Below are 19,732 nucleotides of genomic sequence, written 5' to 3'. Positions count from 1 at the left end.
CTGATGAGTCTTCCTGAGCTAGAGTGGTGAGAGCAGCTGTCACCTACACCTGAATAGGGCTGTGCTTGGCCCATCACAATGCTGTCTCCGCACCCCTGTAGTGTGTCTAGAGCTAGGGATTGAATGGAGGTGTTGTGCACTACTAAAGTTTGTATTGAAGTTACCTCCACATCAAAGACATTATGAGTATAAGTACAGGGGTTCTGACCCCATGTTGTTAGACACTACATGGGATTTGTAACCAGATACTGTTGGATCTACATGCTGCGACTGAGGATTGCGGTGCTACCTGGAAAACCAACACTGGGACTTTGACGTTTTGTCCTGACCTGCTGGAAGGACTTTTGTTTGCCTGCAAGGACCCCGATATGCTGGCCTGCCTGCCTGCTCCCTCCTTGTGCCCCCGAGTGTTATCCAAGGAATGCTGGTTTGTGCTCCTTGTCACTGACAGTACAGCACAAGGGGAGTGCTGTTGGACGCTCTTATGCTTTCACTCATCATGTGCCAAGACGATTTCTGGGGAGATGTGTACTGCACCCATGTCACCAAAAGTTTGACAAAGTAAGTGCGTTTGAGCGCATCATTTCTGGTCTGTTGAGCACTTCACGCCATGTTATGGAATCATGTGAGGAGCGCTGTGCTTGGGGTAGAGGAGTGCGTGGTAGGTGCCTCTGCCCCCGCCCCCCCCCATTTTTAACTTGGTAACACTGTCTAGGCAGTGGTTGCACCTCTTTAGTACCCGTTTAATACCATAATATAGCAATAAGCAACAGAAAGGTGGCTAGTCCAGCTTTGCAACGGATTTTCTACTGTGTGACATCATGTGTTGCTGTATTTTGATTAACTTTTGATCCCTTTGAGCTAGTAACACATTTTTTGGTAAAAATCTGCAGATTATGCGACAGATGATGGATTATGTAGCAAATCTAGAATTATGGGGAAAATTGTAGTGGCTAGACAATTGCATCATTCCAGTGGCCCTGATTATACCACATAGACTTATCCCGCAATAACTGCACAGGTGCATTTCATCTAACAGGGTGGGAAGCTTGCACTTAAAGAACAAAAGACCAGTGTGACATATTTTACCCTTGTCACTCAGGACATGTAACACCTGGCATATGCACTAGACACGGATACAGGTAAGACTCTATACACAGGCGGATGAAGATTGTGTTATATTGTAGAATGTGCTATATAGTGTACACAACGCTGCATTAAATACGTTTAGATGACCAATGCAGATGCTGCGTAAAGCCTTCTTCTTGATTTTTCACTCTGTTCAGGTTAATTGAGGTGGGATTTTACCACTATTAACAACTCATGCGATCTCATGGTCACCAAAATAGGTGCACGTTTGGCGATTTTGGCTGCAACATAAACACAAGCGCATGAAGAGGGTGTCACATTGTAAAATGCCTAAATAGTGTAAACGGCATTGAATGGGTTTACATGACCCATGCGGAGGTGGTGTCCAGCCTTCTTTCACTTTTTACTCTGTTCGGGTTAATTAAGGATGGCTTCAACCGCCATTAACAACATATGCGATCTCGTTACCGTCAAAAGACTGAACGTTATACATTTTTCCAAAGCTGACTGATCATACAGATTGTCTCTACATTACAGCGACACTTTAATCTTTTAAAATCAGTCTAATTATATGCCTTTTTTTACATGTTCTTTAGGAGTTATTGAGTTGGGATGACTTCCAACCTGCCCGTTGTTATGCTTTTGCGTTTCTGCAGCGACTCGCGTTGCTTTCAAACTTTCTCTGATATGTATGTATGTATGTTTTGTTTTGTTTGTTTCGGGTGTGCTTCTAACAAATAACCTATTCACTGATACATTGCTGCTAGACTGCGGCTAGGTCTGGGAATCCCAACAGAGTACGCGTTCTGGGTGTACCCCTAACAATTAACTTGTTAGCTGATACATTGTTGCTAGCCTTCAGCCATGCCTTGGAAGCCTAACGGTACCCTGGTGCACCTCTAATAAATATCCTGTTCGTGGATTCTTGTTGCTAACTTACAGCTGGGTTTTCTAAAACTGAGTATGCATCTTTATGTAGATACCTGGGTATTTGTTTTTATCATATGGACTAGTATTCTGTATATTTCCAGCAGAATACATCGACATCTATTAATTGAAGGCATCACCACGGGCACCTATGCTGTTCCATGCGCCTTCCAAAAGATTAATGGTGTAGATACTGCTTTGCATTTTTGAAGTCGTTAGCAGGCGCAATATTTATTGTGGAATATGTAGTTATGAGTGGGATTTAAAATAATGGGGCTCTGCTATTGTTGGAAACATAGGTGCGCTGATGCAATTGCATTAATTGGCATACAATGGGGCTATTCTCACATAAGAATGTTTGGTGACATATGATCTTTATATTGTTGGTAAGGACTGGTCCTCAAAATGATTCTTTAACCTATTAGGTGCCTCTACTGGGTACCCTATACCTTGTATATATGGATGTTGCATTTTCATGATCTATCCTGGCATGTGGAGACTGGGATTATAATAATTCTGGAACAGAGGAATTCTTTCATTTCCTCTATTGATTATACAAAGTAATATGAAAGCTACTTTGTGAAAACATTTGTATTTGGGTGGACTTGCTTGTATTGGGTAAGAAAGAAAAAAAACCAGAATTCTTTTGAAACATTATCCCCTGATTGAACACGCTATGAACATTAGAATAATGCCACTTGTTTCAGGTCCTCCCACAGTTAATTTTCAGATTTTTCTAATGAGGTGTTACAATCACAAATGAATATGTGTATACGTGTTATCGGGCATAGGGTGATTATGTGATGCATGTAGTAGGATATTTTGCATGTGGTCTCACTGTATGTCACCTCAAGGTTTTTTATATATTGGCGCTTTGTGGTAGGATGTTTACTACCTCAAGTATTGCTTTTAATATGAGTTGATGTGCTAGCATTGTAGGAGAATTTTTTTGTGTGTGTGTGTATAGGATTACAGCCATGAAGTTCATTTCATGCATGAAACGCGATGATTATTTTGTATGAAAAAAAATAAACAGAGAAAGAAAAATTAAGAAAATGCTCTAAACAAATTGGATACTTTGGACTTTTGATCATTAGGTGCACCATCCCATATTATTTTCTATGGGTGCACCTTCCCATAACGTCTCTGCTCTTCGGCAGCACCACTCAACAACTGGTGCTGGGGTATGTGTGCACCAGAATTTACATTATGGAACATTGAGAAAGGTGCGATTTTCTGCTGTCTGCCGTTATTCTTTGGTTTGTAACATCATATATCACTGTACATCTGAATTTATCAGGATTACCAACAGGTCAACTTTATTCAAAATGCCCAACATAAAGGAACTTAAAAAATTCAATTTACACTTGTGTCTCTGCCCAAAACACATGCATTAAATCACATATATAAACACACACACATTTACATAAATATATAAACACACACACCACCTATAAATAACCTTCGTTATGTGCTTCAAATTATGTATGGTGTTCATGTAATCTATTAGTATATTAGTACATAATCCACATCAAAGTAGTCAAAATGTCAGAGAGTTAGACAAAGAGCCTTCGGTCTTGATTGCTCCTTGTCATCTAAATTAATTAGCCCAAAGTCCATTCCTAAGAGAAAGGCTCCTCCAATTACAATGGTCGATGAATTTCAGTCAAGTTAAATTGTGGCACGGTCACTGATCCGGCATATCGTGTTGGCGGTCTAGAAAAATCAAGGTTTCGTGGATTAACGAAAGAATGTATACCTACTGTAGTACTCAAGTGGTTGGTGGCTATAATCCACTAAAAGTCAGCTGCTTTTGAGCTGCCTAAAGAATGTGCCTATGACTCACATACAGGCAAGTAATCCCAAATTCTAGACCTGTGCTCTGATCAGCTATAGCCTCTGTTCCTCATGGGTGTGGTGCTAGTGACACTAACCACTGCAATACTGCAGCAGGTGTACACTCTTTCATCGGTCCATGAGGCCTTGATCCTGGGATAAATAACATCCACAAGCACAATACCGCATGGCTAGCATTATTTACACTTTCCTATCAGGTTCCCTCGCCCAAAGGCAGGCACACAACACCCATTGGACTAATAGGGCTTCAGCTGCCCCCAACCCCCTCCATCCCGATGTGTGAAGTAGCCCGGGCTCCTGCACCTTTCGGACACACACTTTTTTAGCTGATGTGTGCTGGGCTGTGCTAGGGATGGGGCTTCAGTGCCTGTTAGTTTAAATGATTTTTGTTGTTTGTCCAGATGGAGCCTTCAGCATTTCGCGGTTCACGAACAAAATTGTGAAATCAGCCGACTAGCGCGATGGTCGCAATATTTACTGTTTTGGCTGCAAAAACATGTCTCCCGGGAGACAGCAAAACAATTGTGCCTACTGAGCCACCAATTCTCTGTGTGTGTGGGCGACGTTCGATTTCCTGTTGGGTTCACTGCGTGTCTTGCATCGTCACAGTCTCCTTTCTACAGCGGCGCGTTTTGGCCCAGCTCAGCCGAAACCTCTCTGTGTGATCGACGGGTGCATGTTTCTATGTAGGCCTCAGGCACGGATAAAGTTAGGAAGTCTTAAACGTTGTATTTGAAAGGGAGTATAAGGCTTGGCACTGACTCGGGCAGGAAGCTTCAAAAATGTTCTTAAGTGCTCCCAACTTCCCCCTCCTCAAAACCCAGCTGCATGCCTTTCTTTCTTTGTTCTGCATTGATGTAAGGCTGAAAATGAAGGATTACGAGTAAAATAAAGTGGCGCAATAATGCTGCAAGATTTCTATTTTTGTGCTACAAAATTTGCAAATCTATGCCACAATATCCTGGGGGGATCTGTTCAGAGATTGAGATGCGTAAAAAAGCGTGGAAACTGATCCTGAGTAAAATGGTGGCAGTGGCAGGAAATTTAGAGGGGCCAGAGATAGAGCTAAAAAGACAAAATATTCTGCAATTATTCAGTTGGTCTTTCCCCTTCTGGTAAATAAATATAAACTATAACTCACACACATTAAATGAAAAATAAGTGCAAGTTAAAGTAATCAGTGGGAAATGCCTTGTTTTATATTACGATAGAACAGTTGCCTAATGAAATCACTGAATATGTCTTTGCCTGTAACCAGACAGTGACTGAAATTAAACTTGGTTGGTGAACTGGAAAATGGTGACCTGGAAAATGGTTAGATGTATTTGTAGTACTACAAGCTCCCTACCATCAACTGAAACACTGCGAACATGCAAGTAACTATTTGAAAATAGTATTACACATGGTTTAAGATAGGCTGTCAAAAAGTGTACAGAGATTTAGTGTATGCTTTAAAAATATATATTTTTAGTAATATGCAATTCGACTGTACCTAGTGCAAATCTTAATTTTTTTTTAGTTCCTGTTAGAAAGACACACCCCAGAACTCAGAAGGTAAATCCTTTACATTACCTCTCAAATCATTGTTTCCATGAAGGCTCAAATGATTCCACCAATTAAAGCCTTATACTGGTTCCTAAGCTGCCATTATATTTACTGATTTACCAATTGCACATATTTACATTTCTTTCAGGTAGCAGGCATCCTGGCGATAGGGCTTGTTTTTACTTTTACTGTTTATCTCTCCCTTGGCTTCAACGACCAGGTACTGGCCTGGCTCTAGGAGCCCATGCATGTGCTGAGCCTTGAAGGTATTTGATGTGTAAATCAAGTGATAGAAATCATGTAAAAATCTTACATTTTCTTTGTTTAACATGCTAATGAGTTTTACCTTAGTACACCAGATAAGATCACTGCATTGAATTTGTTTTATTTAGAGTGATAGTTTTATGCATTCAAGCCTCTACACACCCGCCATGATGACAATGGCACTAGTAAACTAAGAGGCACATCAATGATGTGTACCCTCTATGTGACTTAGATTATTTTTATGCATGGAGCAACATTATAGCCTATTAAATAAAACTCAAGAGATTTTCGTACAGGACACGTCCTGAACTCACATATTTGATGGTGGTGTCATATGCGATGATGAAAAAAAAAAAAAAAAAAAAAAGAGGCTCAGTAAAATAAAATAATTGCCTAGTATCACAGTTTGGTCAAGAGGGAAAGCTGGAATTCAACACAGGTTTTCTGGTTTCACATTGTGCAGTTCAGTCACTAGATCGGTATCTCTTTCTCGCTCTATTTTTTATTTCAAAGGTTTTGTGTTTGTGAATTATTTGTGCATGAGGTTAGCACGTGGGTGTCAGTAAGAAGCCACATGAAAGCTCGGCTTGCTTTTGGCTCAATAACAAAATAGAACCGCAGGCTGTGCCAGAGTCAGATACCGGGTTTGAAACCAGCTTGATGTTTTAGTGGCTCGCCCACCTTTAAATTTAGAAGAAGTCCTTCCTTCCCTTTCACCCAGAGACACATGAATGTCGGCATCATTGGTTCTGGAAAGGTTGTCTTTTTTTCAAAAACTATGGGAACTTTTGTTGTATAACTGAAAAAGATTGAGAACGTCTTTACCAATAGATGCCATTCACTTAAACTACAGAGGTCATCCTAAAGCCACTTACAGGTAGAGAAAGCTTCATTGCGGCTTGTTCCTGATGGTGGTATATGATAGTCTAGGCCGCGCGACAAACACGCACTGTTCCAACTATGGCTGGCCATTGAGTAGCGTACTACCCCTCTGCAGATGTGCTTTGGTGCTTTATTAGCAGCATTAAGCACTGTATAAATATGACTAGAATATAATACGCATACTCGAACCCTACAGCAGAGGAGCCATAATAATGGCAACAAGGAGAAGGGCAAAACTCTATTAAACCATGTCCCTGCTTTCTAAATGCATACAGACTTCGCATAGACCTTGATTCAAAGTTGTGTTTTTAATTTTTATCCATGCACAAATGCATTTTTTCACACAGCTTGGAATTGTGCAACCAATATCCACATATTGCAGTTTTCTCCTAACAGATTTCACCAGAAAAATCCATTGGAATAAAATGCTAAGACATAAATGTAAAACATGCAGTATTCAGAGTGGTAAACCCTGATTACGCATGTATGGCTTCAATCTAAGGTGTGGAAACAGGCTTTAATTATTTTACCCACTAAATACCCTACATCAGTGTAGAAGTAATTACAGCACACACCAATTACCACCTAAATTCTGCATAACTTAAAACCAAGGCCTTACTCTCCAAATCTGTGTTTGTCCTGGCATGATGAAATCCATACAGATACACAGCTTACAGTGTATTAGTCTCAGTTTGGGGTCGCCAAGCTCACTTAGTTTGCCCATTTTTCTACCAGCTATAACCTCATAACTTTAATAAACCTTCACCTCTGCCTTTCTGCTTACTATACAATTGCATATTCTAAACAGAGGAACAGGGCCGAATTGGGAATGCAAACCGGCCCCGTCAATTGTGTCGGACCTGCCGTGAGGGGGGTGGGGGTGCGCGGGGAAGACAATGCAGCTGCTTTTGTTACCGGGGCAGATATTGCAACTTTGCTGGAAAACCTGCACCCTTGCAACAAAAACGGCCACAGCAGCTGCTTTGATTACAGTGGGCCGATATTGCAGCTATGCTACAAAACCGAACCTGGTAACAAAAACGCCTCCCCAGGGGTCCAAAACCGTACCCCACCCTGGTGGCCCACTGGGGAAATGCCTGCTGCCTGCTATGGCCAGTCTGGCCCTGCAGAGGAGGTGTGGGGAGTGTGAGGGGGAGAGGAAGAGGGAGATGTGATGTGACGTGACCCATCTACTCTGTACATAAACTATCTGTCACCATCTCGGTCTGTGCTCCCGCAGTATGAAAACGTCATAGAGGATAGCTTGTCACATACATGCATAGCTAGTGATGATAAAGAAAGATGACCAGACTTGTCTAATGCCCTGCCTACTATAACCCTGTCGACCATGCTTAGAGGTACAACTAGAACCTGGTGGACAGTCAGCAGGTCTGCCGGTGAATAAGACCATGGCCTCGACCACTCAGGAAGAGGAATTCCAACTGCAGGGCCAGAACTTCTGCGCTGTGAAGTCAGCAGCCAAAGAGGCCCCCACATCAAAGCACTGCAGGCTTGCTGGTCAGGCACCATTTTTTAAGCTCCCATCTAGAAAACTTCTGTGTTTTGAGAAAATAAACTCTCAGTGCAGGAGTTTGTTTTACCAATACAAAATACAGATGGCCTGCTGCACAGGGAGCTTTCTTCTTATGTATGGGTCATTCAACATTTTCCATGTCTGAATCCTCTAAGCCATGTATTTCATGTTCCTTCTTTTTTGTTGCTTTATCTATTTGGAATCATACCCGCTTGGCCCGAGCACAGTTGAGGACCATTCTATATATTGGAAGGCTCTAACAATGCGCCTATTTTATGGATTATCTTCATATTTTTTCTGATGCGATTAGTTAGATCAGTGCCAAGATGCCTTGGGGCGTTTGTTGCATTTTATAAGTAAAAACTCAACTCATTTCTTTCATATACATGTTTTCAATACAATTACTAAATGCAGGGTTGGTGCCAATTTTAGAAGAAACCGAGCAGAAATGATGGGTTGTGGCTCTTTCCCTTTGGTGATAGAGCTTTGCCACTTAAGGGATAGCTCGGGTGTCTGGAACCTGAACCTAGGGGTAGAATGAGAGATAGCTCAGCAGTGTGAAGCCTGGAAATGTGATTTATGGCTACCAAGAGACAAACCTTTGCTGCCTAAAGCAAATGCCTCTATGATCAGTATCTCCACCCTCCAGTCACAGAAATGCAGGCAATACATTTCCACTGTCTGAAAAACCATCCTCTACCCCATCTTGGGCCATGCGACAACCAGGGCATCCAAAATGGATCCCACTTAGCTTTTTTAAGCCAAACGTTAAGGGTGAACATCAGAAATCGGCAGAATATCCTTTTCAATGTTTATATTACTTACCTGTATACACCCTCATGTTACTATGACCATGAAGTTACTGCTGCCTTTGAGCACAGCCTAAACCTCTAGATATTTCCCTATTGTTGCATGCAGTCATTATTTTATGCTTCCAGCCTTTGAGTTGACCAGGTGAACACTATCTCACATGCAAATAATGTTGTTTGTATCTTCAGATTACATGCAATATTAAAAGGCATTTCCTGGGGGTGTGGCTAACCAGCCAACATGGCGGACGCCAATCTCTAGTGCTCCGTCCATCAATTCCCCTTGTTATCCGTAATATTTACCCTGAGAGTGCCTTCTGTCATACCTTGACCAGGACCGTGCATCGGAAGGCATGCTGTACCTCGGAAGCCCTGAGCTGCACGGTCTGACCCACCGAGAGTGGGGTGGTTCGGGTGACAATTTTAACCAGATGATGGACGCCTGCAGAGGAACATCTGCCCCGTAACTGCAGCGGAGTGGTGAAAAACAGCAGGATCAGGCAGCGGAGGCGCTCCTACAACACTAAAGATCTGGAGCTGTACTGCGGTGCCCATCGGGACTCTTACTGACACGCTGTGACAGGCTGACATCCTGAAGAGCGCGAAGAGCCCTTTCACGTGAGGCGGCGGCCGAAAGGAACGGTGACAAACTCATGTCGGAGCTGAGCGCACCCACACGCACAAGCACTGTGGTGACCGCAGAGCGCCTCCGCCCGTGCTACCCTGCCGCAGACACACAACAAGGCACCCCACGAGCTACCAGCCTCGACCTTATGTGAGGGACTAGGGGAGAGATGTCGAAACCAACGACCACAGCCCTGGCGGCCATAATGGACTCCGTCCTTGCGGCAGTGGAGCGAATCAACGCTGCACTGGACCCCACCAGGACATCTCTGGAGTCCAGGATTGACAAAGTCACCTCGGACTTTACCTTGCTTCATGCTGACCATCGCTAGCTGGCCAATAAAGTCGCTACACACGATCAAGCACTGAAGGAGCGCCAACCTGTGGCACAAAGTCACACTGCTGCACTACAGGACCGGATAGACTGTGTCCACACACTGGAAGACCGGGCTGAAGATGCGGAAGGACGCTCACGCCGCATAACATTCGGTGGTGGGTCTGCCGGAAGGAGAGAAAGGTAGGAGCCCGGAGCAATTCACAGAACGATGGCTGCGTGATCATCTGCCCCAGGGAACATTGTCCATGCAGTTTGTGGTTGAGCTGGCTCATCCCTTACCAGCACAGAAACCTCAACCAGGTGCCAGACCACGCCCATTCATATTTAAAATTACTAAACTATAGAGACAGAGATGCGGTGCTCCGTGAAAAACGCAAGATGGACCACCTTAAAGTGAATGGCAACCAAGTTATGCTCTTCCCCGATTACACCGCTCTGGTGCAGAGGCGCAGGAGCAACTATACAGCTGTGAAGAGCCAGCTTCGGGCCCTGGAACTGCCATATTCGATCCTGTTCCCCGCCCAACTATGAGTGGCCACGAAAAACGGGACCCGCTTCTTTGATTCTCCTGAGGAGGCGTGGGACTGGCTAAAACTTTCAAAATAGAGGAGTCTAGGTTGTGGACAGGCGTGCGGCCCTCGGGCTCAGAAGGCGACAACACATTGAGTGGGAGACCCAGACGACAGCGTAGATGGGGGGCCCGGGGGGCCAAGGGGCCCAGCCCTGACCGCGGAAAGCATGAGGAAGGAAAGACAAGACGCTCTAGAAGCACTTATGACCCACAGATCCCCCACACTTCAATGAACGCTCAGACTGTTACACGCAAGACATACGGGTGACCAGTGGCTCCTCGTCACCATCCACAGAAATCTCGGAAGAGCTTGGTGTGCCAGTGATCACCCCCCATACTGCTGATGGCATTATATGATGGACCGATGGCGAGATGCGCTCGAACATAAGCAGCTCATGCAAGTAGAACAATGTTTACTGAACTCTGTAGTCTTGCTGGCTGCTAAAATTAGGGGGTAGGCCCTCTAGGTCACACATCACACGAACCTCAAATGGAGTCGATACAATAATGAGATGCTCGCCACTGGCCAAAACATAGCTATACTTAGAAGTTATACACACGCCTCCCTAGACTGCCGGTCCCGCATGCCGCTGGCCCCGCAGGACACTTCAGAGGTTTACATTGATGGCACACTAGTCACACTGGAAATAAAGTGGAAGGCTATAATACAACATCACTAGCGCACCCCGTTGGCAACACATTGACCTAGTTCACAATGTTCCAGTGTTCCAGAAATTTGGACGGCCATTGCGAAATGACCGCCCCAGATGTTATGATGTTCATAGTTTGTTTAATGTTGTTGTATCCGATGCAGCATTCCGACAACCCCACACAGGTCCCTGGCCTCCACGCCCGGCAAGGTGCCTTGTCCCTGGCGTCCCGGTTGTTCACTACCATCAGAAATGACCCGAGCGGACATAATCACCTGGAACATTCGTGACATGTACACGCCTGCGCGTCGTTACTCCATATTTGCATATCTCCAGAGACTTTCGGTTGCAATAGCCTTATTACAGGAACCACACATGAACCAGCTGGAATTAGATAGACTGCGCAAGCGCTGGAGGGGACATATATATGGCACATCATACTCAGCGCATGCGAGGGGCACATTAATCTGGGTGCGGGCGGGCACCCTATTCATTTGTGAAGACACAGTGACAGACCCTGAAGGCAGATACACTTTAGCGAGGGGGACACTCAATGGCCAACCGATACTACTAGGCTCCACATATGCCCCAAACACAGAACAATCATCGTTCCTGGCACGATTGTCCATACTGCTGATGCCCTTCGTTGGGCTTCCTTGGTTGCTAGGTGGGGACTTTAAGTCGGTACTCGATGTGCACATGGATAGATCCTTTCCGCCACTCCAGATAACAACTGCAGCGTCGAATGCGCACACGCTCGCAGACTGGTTGTCACACTGGGCAGTACTGGACATATGGCGGGTTCTGCACCCCACAGACCGTATTTACTCCCATTACTCTGCAGCACACGACTTGCATGTAAAATTGGATAGGGTGGTGGGCTCGCAGTCACGAGTCCCCCTGGTTGAGGTGGCGGAATATCTGGGAAGAACACACTCCGACCATATTCCCTTACGGGTAAAACTGAATTGGGAACATGGCCACCCTCCCATACCCACCTGGCGCCTACAGACTTCCGCACTGGAAGACACAGAATTCCGCGCATCCTTGGGGACGGCTGTCCTGGAATATTTTGAGCATAACGAGGGGACGGCGAGCTCCGCACTGGTGGAGTGGGACGCCCACAAAATAGCTATAAGGGGGCACTGTCTTGGGGCCATGTGGAATATACGCAAACAACTGACGCTGGCACTCACTCGCCTAGAATCACAATTACACCAGTATAAACGAGAGGGTGGGGGTGGGCGGTCAGGCCAACTAGAGAATCTTAGGGCACAACATGCGGACCTCATTGAACGATTGCGATGCCACAACTACACTGCCCACACCGCTTGCACACATGCTAAAGCAGACAGAGGGGGCCGATTATGGGCCTGGCTGCTGAAGTAAGAGAGTAAACACGTCCCAATCGGAGCCATACGCACGCCAGAGGGGTCCCTAGTATACACACAAAGAGAGATACACAGGGTGATGCCAGACCATTATGCACAACTGTACCAATCCAGGGGGCGTTGCTCTGAACCCGACCTTGAGAGATTTTTAACCCCTATTCAGCTACCCACAGCCTTGGGAGCACACCAGGAGACACTGATTGGTCCCCTCACTCTAGAGGAAATCGGAGAGGCGATTGGGTCCAGGGCGTCCGGGAAAACGTCGGGACCGGATGGCCTACCTGCTGAATATTACAAGGCCCACAGGGAAACTCTGACGCAACACCTGCACACTCTCTACTCCACAGCCCTGACAGACCACATTTTACCCCCGTCGATGCTTGAGGCCTACCTGGTGTTCCTACTCAAACTGGATAGAGACCCGGAAAACTTAGGGTCATACAGACCTTTGGCACTCCTGAACGTAGACTACAAAATATTTGCAAAGCTACTGGCGTTGAACCTGGAACCAGTGGTCCAAAGTGACCAAAACGGATTCGTACTCAAGCGCAGTACCTCGCTGAAACTGTGGAGGTTCTGTTGAGTGGCGGCAGACAGTGTGAGGGAATGGCCTAGGGCAGGGTGCCTGGTGTTAGACCTTGAGAAGGCTTTTGACTGCTTGGAGTGGGGTTATCTCGTGGCGGTGTTGCTGCGTTATGAGCTGGGTTGGGGGTTTCTCCAGATGGTCGACTTGTTATACAAAAACCCCATAGTCTGGGTGCGACTAGGGCCATACATTTCAGATGCCATTCTGATACGCAGGGGAACCGGGCAGGGGTGCCCGCTGTCGCCCCTCCTGTTTGCATTGGCAATTGAACCCCAGGCAGCGGCTCTGCAAGACATGCTGGGAGATGGCATACCACTGGGGGATGCAACGCACCAGGTCTCGCTATATGCGGACGACCTCCTAGTCTTCGTGAGAGATGTGGGAAATATTCGGGCTCAACTGGAGCACATATTGAGTGACTTTGCTGCTCTCTCTGGACTCCGGGTGAATGCTAATAAATCCTGTCTTTACGCGTTTAGGAGAGACACTCCGGACCCCGGCTATGTAGAGCCGATACAAGGATACAGTGGAAGGCTGATACGTTCCGCTACCTTGGAATCCAGATTTCCCGCCAACCGGCTGATCTCTTTGATAGCAACCTGGGACGAGCGGCGACAGCCATCAAGTCACAACTGAATTTTTGGAAGATGCTCCCACTAACAGTCACGGGCAGGGTGGCACACTCTAAGATGGTGATTCTCCCTCGTCTTCTGTACCACTTCGCAAACCTGCCACTGTATGTCCCGGTGACCTTCTTTAACATGCTGGCTGCACAGCTTCAAGACTTCCTCTGGGGTAATGAGCGACATAGGATGGTGCTGGCAAAGTTATACTTGCCCACAGACCAGGGGGGCCTAGCAGCACCATGTTTTGAACACTACTATGTGGCTGCGCAATTGCAGTGGATAGCCCAATGGCTTACGGACAGGGGTCGTGATGACACGGCAACCATAGCTCCCACCCTCTCTCCGGACTACATAACTAGGCTTTTTCATCCGGCTACTAGGGCGCCAACACTGGCCCCACTCCTTCTGGCAGTGGCTTACAAGTGCTATCGCCGCTGCCTATATATTACTAGGGTCTAGTTTCCTACGCACCGGCCATACCACTAGAGGGCTTCCCCAGCGGGCCTGGGGTGCTTACATCCCTAGAACTTACGGAGTGGCACGAAGCTGACATACAGACCCTGGGAGACCTGTATCGGGGTGGCACGCTCATGCCATATGAATCTCTAGTTGAAGAACTGGGGCTCCCGCCAGGTCAATTTTTACGACACCGTTCACTGATCACAACGCTGACCTCTAATTGGGGGGGACATGAAAGACGAGCAGAGTCAACATCTAACCATACAGTACCTCCACGTTATGGGTCGCGGCAGGCACTTAATTTGATGGTTTGCGGCATCCCTTCGCACGCACGCAGCAATAAAGCTAGACTCACTGCGCTGTAGCTGGGAGGCAGACTTGGAGCAACAGCTAGAGGACAGGGAGTGGGAAAAGATATTGAAGAGCCCAACACGCATTCCCAGAAACATGCGGTTCCGGCAAATACAATTGTTTATAGTACATAGGGCATACCTCACACCCGAGAAGATCAATAGGTACTTTCACCGCACGGATACGATATGTCCCCATTGTGCGAAGCCAGGTGCTGGACTGGTGCACATGCTGTGGAACGGTCACAAACTACGTACTTATTGGTGGGCTGTTAGGGAGGCGTTATACACATGCACGGGCCGCAACATACCCTTAGAATGGTCGACTTACTGGTTACATCACTTTTGTAGGACCCCAGCCACAAGTCACTTCCTATTTCCTTGACCTGGGGTTGGCGGTTGCTAAACGGCTCCTAACGAAAAGATAGAAGGCACAAGACCCACCGGACATAAGGGCATGGAGGTATTCACTCCTAGCGTGGGCCAAAGCAGAGGGAATCGCCATTCTGCAGGAGGAAACACTGGGTCTGCGGAGGACACCTATAGCAGCACAATGGGAGGGGTTACTCCAGGCCTTGGCACACACGGAAGGGGACAGCCCGAGCAGTGACTAGATGACGTGAGAGGTGCCCCCAAATTTAGAGATAGACGGTCTGGCAGTGCACCCTCGCCGCCTCACGCAGGTACACATATACTAACCAACACTCAGGAGGGACACCGATGTGTGCGGCGGTTGGAGTTGCAATTCCATATAGAACTACAGTACGGGACGAAAGGGGTGGGGGGAGGTAAAAGGGCCAAAGTGAGGAGTATGTAACCAGAAGTCGGACTTAGCTGCTGTTCTTGGTTTTTGAGCTCTTGTTTGTCTTTCCTATATATAACATCTGTGCTCTTAACCGTGATGAATGACCAGTAACATTTTGTATACAATGCCACTAGAACTATATTACGGACGCACGGTGGCCTTTATCTTCGTTGACGTAACCCACCTGTTGAGGTCCAATACGGAACTGAGGCAATAAGGTCACCAACATGTACAGTGGAACACTCCCACCTCAACTGTGATGTCTAAACGAAATTGACAGAAAGTTCTAAATGTGGTTGGCATGATATGATGGATGTTATCTTTCATGCATATGTAAACTTCCTGAAAAGGTAATAAAAACAGATTTAAACAAAAAATGAAAAGGCATTTCCTGTATTTCCATGAACTGACCTTGATTTAAACCTTCCAAATGTTGAGACTCCTTTTTTCTTTAGAATGAATCTCCTGTTACTTTCCATCCTCTGTGTGCCTCCTCTCTCTGAGCACAGTCTAGTCTAAGTCACATGCATGTTCACCTTAATCTCTATGTTAGTATGTCTGCATATTGTCTACGTCCTATTTCAAAGACCAAACTCTCTTTTAAAAGTCATTGGAGAGGTGTGGTGCAGCAGCCAGGGCAGCTGACTTCGGAGCACAGGGTTCACGGTTCGATCCCAGGCGGCAGCTCAGCCCAGAACCATGTGACTCTGGGCAATAGCTCACTTAATTTCCACGACGGCCCCCAGCGCCTTGAGACCCGCAAGGGTGAGTAGTTTGCGGTTTACAAATATTGATTTTTATTTTATATATCACTACCACCACCATCTGCATGAATCAACATACCCTCCACAAAACACCACACCCAACTCCTTAATTTAATCTACCACGTAGAAACTGTCAGCAGTAGTAAGCACTATATAAATGAACTTACAATGAAATACTCCTGTCCCACATTACTAGTAACACTCAGTGGTTGAGTGGTCGATTGTAGTCCATGCAACTGTTATAATTCCCTTGTGCTGCTTGACACATTCACATAATATAAAAGTGCTTCATGTCCATCACCAGTACAGTACCAGTCTACAGCAATAAATCACCCATCACCAACTAAACTGGGCTGGAATAGCTGAAGAGATCTGACACATAATGCTGGCCAATGGAAAGCTTTAACTTTATCCACCACTGCAGGTCCCAACAAGCTACATACTAGGACTGCTTCTTACACAACTCACAATGACAATCAGATATGGGATGATATTACCAAAGACCATTCTGGCACATTTCTCCAACAGGTCTCTCTCCAACCTAAACTATATATACACTTTAAACAAAATATTTCAGAATAGAGATCCCAGTGCAGTAACCAGCTAAGTGGACAATGATCATAAGAAATACCAACAAAAAAAAGAGAACTGCAGAGCTGTTTAACACAGCCAGCTTACTGAAGACCATACGCCTCACACTTCTAAGCGCTGCATCCCATAACATCACATCCACATGTCGATGGTCATCGCACACGACATGGAAACACTCCCAACATTAGAGCTGTACGTAAATGATATATAAATGTTGTACAATAGGCATTCACACCAGCTACCAACATACTTTCGGTTTCGCCCCCAACTCGTAAAGTACTCACAAAAATTAAGATGACTAGAATGCGCTTCAAGCAAGAGCAAATCCACACAGAAACGACAAAAACATTCTCTGGCTCTGCGATCCATCACCGGTTGCAGACCGTGCTTAACTTCTCACACTTCTACCCCTACTCGGCCTCGTACAATACACACAAATGTCCTTCTGCCATGCTCAAAACATTTATTTATTCCTTTATAACTTCCAATTTATTTTTAAGTTGTGGATGTTGCTTGTTACTATGAATACTTAGAAAGCTTGGAGTTAAAGGCTTTTTCGGGACGATGCGGGGCCAAAAAACACACTCATGTAGAGGTGAGAAGCAGCCTCTGTGTTGTGTTATATTTGGTATCCCTCAAGGCACCAGGAGTGTATTCATTTCACGTCACTAGGAGAGACACACACATTAAAGGTAACCTTTTAGGGGCAGGACAGGCACTTTACAAAGCCACCATTTGTGTAACAATATGAGACCATACCAAATGCAAGCGCCAGTGACATAAGAGACGCCGACTAAAAGCGGGCATTTTGTAAATATTTTCCTGGGTATTATACGATTTCTCTTTTGCAGTACAGGACAAAGTCTTCTTACCTTTCTTCCCCCTTTCCTTTTTATGCACCACCTTGTGAACCCGAGTCGCCTTCTGGGGCTTGAAGAACACGCTGTACGCCGCATACAGGGAGAAGAGGCAGTACACGAAGACCAGGACGGAGCAGATGCGTTTGCGGGTCAGTCTCATCATTTATTGCTCCCATTGGCTGGGCTGGAGGGGCAACGAGAGGGTGCTTGGGATAGGGAGCGGCACAAGAACCGGGAGCAGCGGCAGTCCGGGATGGCAACCGCACAGGTATTTATTCTGCAGCAGAGACAAACCCACATTCGTGCGCTTTCCTTATTTCTGGCAGACTACGAGCAAACCACCGCTGTTTTCACCATCCTTGCGGTAACCAATGTAGACATTATCAGCATTCACGATAAAATATTTACAAGACGATTGGCAGGGCAAACAATCTGAGTGCAGTGTAGCCTACCCAGGGGGCTCTGATTGGCTACATTCTACATTTACTTCCGGTGTCTGTAGCTCCAATTGGTCGGTTAAATCGTTCAATGTGGAGAACAGCAGCTGTAGTGCCGCAGGTTTTTGAACAGAATAAGCGAGTTGCTGGGAAGGAGCGCTCCTCAAACAGTGAACATGAAACCAGTCCTATTGATGTTCCAAAATAGTAATTGGAAACAGCTGCAAAACCTTACATGTATTTCGAAATAGCCTACTAAATTAGGAGGATTGCACAAAAGTGCGGTGTTTTTATAATTTTAATTGCATTGCTTTTATTAATTGGGTTTCATTAACCTTTGTGATACAACCGTGAGAACCTGCTACAAAAATCTTTCTGTAATGGGCTAAAGGTCACAAGTTCGATGGCTGACAGTGCCAATTTAGCTTTTCATCCTTCCAATGTTGACAAAAGCAGCTATTAAGTTGGGTAATAATTACACCCGGTATTAACGGACAAGAGTTAGTTTGATGTTTTGTCTTCAATGTATAAATAAAGGGTATCTTGTAGGACTGTTCCGTTCCTCCATGGACAGTTCACCTTGCAGTAAGGGCCAGCCGTTAGCACAGGGGGGGGAGTTGGGCCCGCGCCCATAGTGCCAACATCAGCCCATACCCCAGACCGCTCACAACAACTTCCCAAATAACAGACACCACACAATGTTTTTGTTGGAGAAAGTTGTTGCAGCTTTATTTGCATAAACATTATGCCAACATGTTGGGTTATCTTACGGGCGATCCGGGGTCAGGCCGCCTCTCGCCACCTGCCCACCTGATGAGCCATAAACCCCCTGTGGTGTTAACAGCGGGGGTGTTGTCAATTTGGGGGAAGGGCTAGCCCCTCCCACCGGCGGGCCTCTAGTCCACCCCTTACTCACGCCCCTCCCCCCTAGGAAGGGACGGAGCGTTGCAGGCAACCCCCGGTTGCTCAGGTCCACAACCGCCCGAAGGACTAACGGGGTGCCGTCACTCCTCCAGGATCCCACCGGGGATCTCGCTGGGGATAATTGGCTCTCGCACCCTTCCGGTGCTCCTGTAGAGGGTACCCTTCTGTACCTTCCAGCGTTGGATCGCCCTGTAACTCCGCCTGCAACACAAAACAAAATTGTATTAAATAAGCCCCCCCCCCTGCTGTCTGCCAGCCGGGTTAGTGGTAGGGAGGGAAAACAGCGTACGGGCAGCAACGACCGTCTGGTCAAAGGGGAGAGGTTCCTGTCCGCGTGGCCGATCGAGGGGCAAAGAGGGCGCCAGCACCGCGACCCCAGGCCATATAGCCGCGGACAGCCCCTCCCCCGCCGGAAGTATGTCACTGGGGACCCCTGGTCCCCACACTAGACCGCTCAAAGTGGTCAGGGCCATCCTCTGGCACTAAGGGTGGGCGCCCTCTTAGGTGACCTCCTTTGGTGGCCCGGCACAGCCTGGCATAGTGCCAACATCAGCCCATACCCCAGACCGCTCATAATAACTTCCCAAATAACAGACACCACACAATGTTTTTGTTGGAGAAAGTTGTTGCAGCTTTATTTGCATAAACATTATGCCAACATGTTGTGTTATCTTACGGGCGATCCAGGGTCAGGCCGCCTCTCGCCACCTGCCCACCTGATGAGCCATAAACCCCCTGTGGTGTTAACAGCGGGGGTGTTGTCAATTTGGGGGAAGGGCTAGCCCCTCCCACCGGCGGACTTCCAGTTCACCCCTTACTCACACCCCTCCCCCCTAGGGAGGGACAGAGC

At 46.5% G+C, this 19,732-nt stretch overlaps 1 protein-coding gene across 3 annotated transcripts in view; it reads right to left on the bottom strand.

Moving 5' to 3' along the window:
* Positions 1–17,989, bottom strand: part of RXYLT1 (ribitol xylosyltransferase 1) — a 60,417-nt gene extending 42,428 nt beyond the window's left edge. For 2 of the 3 annotated variants that reach the window (XM_078676020.1, XM_078676031.1), the window contains exon 1: positions 17,534–17,987. In XM_078676020.1, coding sequence (XP_078532146.1) covers positions 17,534–17,684 — 151 coding nt within the window. In that variant the 5' untranslated portion in view covers positions 17,685–17,987. Of the gene's footprint in view, positions 1–17,533 lie in introns of all 3 variants that reach the window. The other variant, XM_078676039.1, reaches the window with a different exon arrangement.
* Positions 17,990–19,732: the final 1,743 nt, after the last annotated feature.

The sequence above is a fragment of the Lissotriton helveticus genome, chromosome 1_1, assembly GCF_964261635.1.
Source record: "Lissotriton helveticus chromosome 1_1, aLisHel1.1, whole genome shotgun sequence".
Taxonomy (NCBI): domain Eukaryota; kingdom Metazoa; phylum Chordata; class Amphibia; order Caudata; family Salamandridae; genus Lissotriton; species Lissotriton helveticus.
The sequence above is the reverse complement of the archived record's forward strand: the minus strand, read 5'-3'. Positions and strand labels throughout refer to the sequence as shown.